This window comes from Lepidothrix coronata, unplaced genomic scaffold (genome assembly GCF_001604755.1).
Source record: "Lepidothrix coronata isolate B3197 unplaced genomic scaffold, Lepidothrix_coronata-1.0 Scaffold233, whole genome shotgun sequence".
Classification (NCBI taxonomy): domain Eukaryota; kingdom Metazoa; phylum Chordata; class Aves; order Passeriformes; family Pipridae; genus Lepidothrix; species Lepidothrix coronata.
Genome location: NW_016690413.1, coordinates 889,311 through 892,134, shown reverse-complemented (window position 1 = coordinate 892,134; position 2,824 = coordinate 889,311). Strand labels below are relative to the sequence as shown.

Below are 2,824 nucleotides of genomic sequence, written 5' to 3'. Positions count from 1 at the left end.
GTCCTGCCGTGCCCAGCGGGGGTGGCCGTGTGTCCCTCGGCTCGGGGGGACGCCCCGTCTTCACCCCCAGCCCCGGGGCGAGCGCAGGCGTCCCCGCACAGTCACAGTGATGGCACACGGAGGACGAGGGGACGGTCCCACTGCGATGCCACTGCCACGTCCGGCCGGGGGGGAGAGAAGGGGGGTCCGGAGGGGGGGGCACGGGCCAGTCCGGGGCTCTCTGCTTGCTGGAGCGCTTCCCGTCGATGGTGAGGCTCACGTTCCTCCTCTTCTCCAGGTTCAGCAGCTCCTGGAAGAGCTCCTTGACGTTGTAGTTCATCTTGGCCGAGGTCTCCATGAAGGCGCATTTCCACTCCTTGGCCATGGCCTCCCCCTCCCTGCTCTCCACCTCCCGCTGCGTCTCGTCGCACTTGTTGCCCACCAGCATGATGGGGATGCTCTCCACGCTGCCCTTGATCTGCACGATCTGCTGGTAGATGGGCTTCAGCTCCTCCAGCGACTGCTTGCTGGTGACGGAGAAGACGAGGATGAAGGCATGGCCCTTGGAGATGGAGAGGCGCTGCATGGCCGGGAACTGGTGGCTGCCGGTGGTGTCTGTGATCTGCAGGGTGCACACGCTCTTGTCGCAGCTGATCACCTGGCGGTAGGTGTCCTCGATGGTGGGGATGTAGGTGTCTCGGAAGGTCCCCTTCACGAAGCGCAGCACCAGCGAGCTCTTGCCGACGCCGCCGGCGCCGAAAACCACCACCCGGTAGTCGTTGCTCTGCTCCGGCATCTTGCCCCGGAGGTGCTGCCGCCGCTGCGGGGGGACAGGGGGGCGTCACGCCGGGGCTTCGGGATGGACCCCCCCAAACGCAGCCGAGAGCCCCCCGTGAGGTGCAGCTCCAGGCGGGGGTCGGGCCCCGCCGTGCCCTTGGGACGCCCTTGCTGCCCGGCCCGGGGTGCGGCCGCCGTGGCTATTTTTACCCGGTGCCCGCTGTGGCCATATGGCCGAGCGCGGTCACCGGCACCGCGGCTGCGGCCGAGGCTGCCGGGGCGGCCATCTGGGGGGGCCACGCCGGGCAGGGACCCCCAGAGCCCCCCCGGGCAGCAGGGGCTGGGGTGGCCACCAGCACGTGGTGGCACCTGGAGCGCCCAGCTGGGCTCTCGGGCCCTGCCCCAGGTACGGAGGTGCCATTTCACACACAGGCCACGCTGCCAAATGTCCTGTCAGCTCCTGTCACCCTGCGCTGTGCCCTGTCACCCCCTGCCCCCCTGTCCTGCCCTGTGCCACCTGTGTCATCCCTCTGCTCCACTCTCAGCCCAGGGATGTGTCAGGGAGCAGAGGAACGTGGGCACTGGGCAGAGCGTGGCACAGGGGTGGGCTGGGGAGGGTGGGCTGTGGGCTGGTGACCTGCAGGCTCACAGACCCCCATGGCCACCCTTACGCTGCCAAACCTCAGTGCCCACTCTCAGGGGCAGGGTCCCCAGGCCTGGGCAGGGTCCCCAGTGCCCCCCTGAGTGGCACAGCCCTAGGGTGTGAAATGAGGGGGCACAAACAGCCACCTGGGCTGGCCCTGCCTCGGTGTCCCCAGGGCAGCACAGGAGTGGCAGCACCAGCTCTGCCCCATGAGGTCCCTGGGTGCTGCATTCCCACCCCACGGCACCGGGGGATCCGGATCCCACAGAGCAGCCCCAATACTCCGGCACAGCCCCAAACACCAGAGCTGGTGAGGTTGGGAGCTGCAGAAGGAGCCCATCCCCGTGGCCTCGGGCACCCAAGGAGCTCATCCCACAACGGGCTCCTTGGATCCCACCACGCTGGAAGCGTCACCAGCACATGGGGCTGGGGATGGAGTGGGACCGGGGCTGAGCTGGGGCATGGGAGTGCCCAACATCAGCCGGGGCTGGACAAGGTCCTGTCCATCCCACCCGAGTGTCCCACCTGTCCCTTCCCACCTGTCCCTTCCCACCTGTCCCTTCCCACCTGCCCCAGGCACAGCCAGAAGCCCCCCTGGCCTCGCAGCCATGGTGGGGGGCACTGGGGTGAGGGGCTGGGCTGGATGGACCTTCCAGGAACTGGGGGGGGGGCCCTTTGGGGTCACCCCCTGGCCTGTGCCCCAGCCCCAACCAGTCCTTGGTGCCTGAGGGTCCGGAGCAAAGCCCCCCCTCAGCTCCTGGGCACGGGACCACCTGCCTGATCCTGCCGGGGGGCTCTGCTCCCCCCAGCACCCCCAGAACCCTCCCACTTGGGCCCCCAGCGCTGGGGGTGACAAAGAGCTGGTGGAGGGGGCTGGGGGTCGTGGTGGAGGGCAGGGGTGAAGGGGCAGGGATGGGGGCAGGATGGAGAGAGAGAGGCAGGGAAGGGGCAGGGCAGGATGGAGGGATGAAGGGGCAGGAGAATGAGCTGGATTGGAGGGGCAGAAGAAGAGCAGGATGGACGAGCATCCCGCTCAGGATGGAGATGGAGAGACAGGGGAAGAGCAAGGATGGAGGTGGAGAGGCAGGAGAAGGGGCTGGGCGTAGGGGCAGGATGGAGATGGAGGAGCGGGGAGAAGGGCAGGATGGAGATGGAGAGGCAGGAGAAGGGGCAGGATGGACGAGCATCCCGCTCGGGATGGAGGTGGAGGGGCAGGAGCAGGGGCTGGAGGGGTGGCGGGGCAGGGTCGCGGGTCCCACCGCCCCGCTTCCCGCCCGCGCCGGGGGCAGCCCCGGTCCCCCCGCCGGCCGCGCTCCCCCGGCCCCCGCCGCGCCGGTCGCATTGCGGTGCCGCCGCCTCACCGTGTCCTGCCCGGGATCCGCCCTTGGCTGCGGGCGGCGCGGCGGCCTCAGCGCATGGCCCGGC

At 69.5% G+C, this 2,824-nt stretch overlaps 1 protein-coding gene across 1 annotated transcript in view; it reads right to left on the bottom strand.

The window, feature by feature from the left end:
* Positions 1–2,824, bottom strand: part of DIRAS1 (DIRAS family GTPase 1) — a 4,716-nt gene extending 1,892 nt beyond the window's left edge. The window contains exons 1-2 of the mRNA XM_017834400.1: positions 2,761–2,824; positions 217–799 (exon numbers count right to left, since the gene is read on the bottom strand). Of these exons, the coding sequence (XP_017689889.1) occupies positions 217–775 (559 nt within the window). The 5' untranslated portion in view covers positions 776–799; positions 2,761–2,824. The remainder of the gene's footprint in view (positions 1–216; positions 800–2,760) is intronic.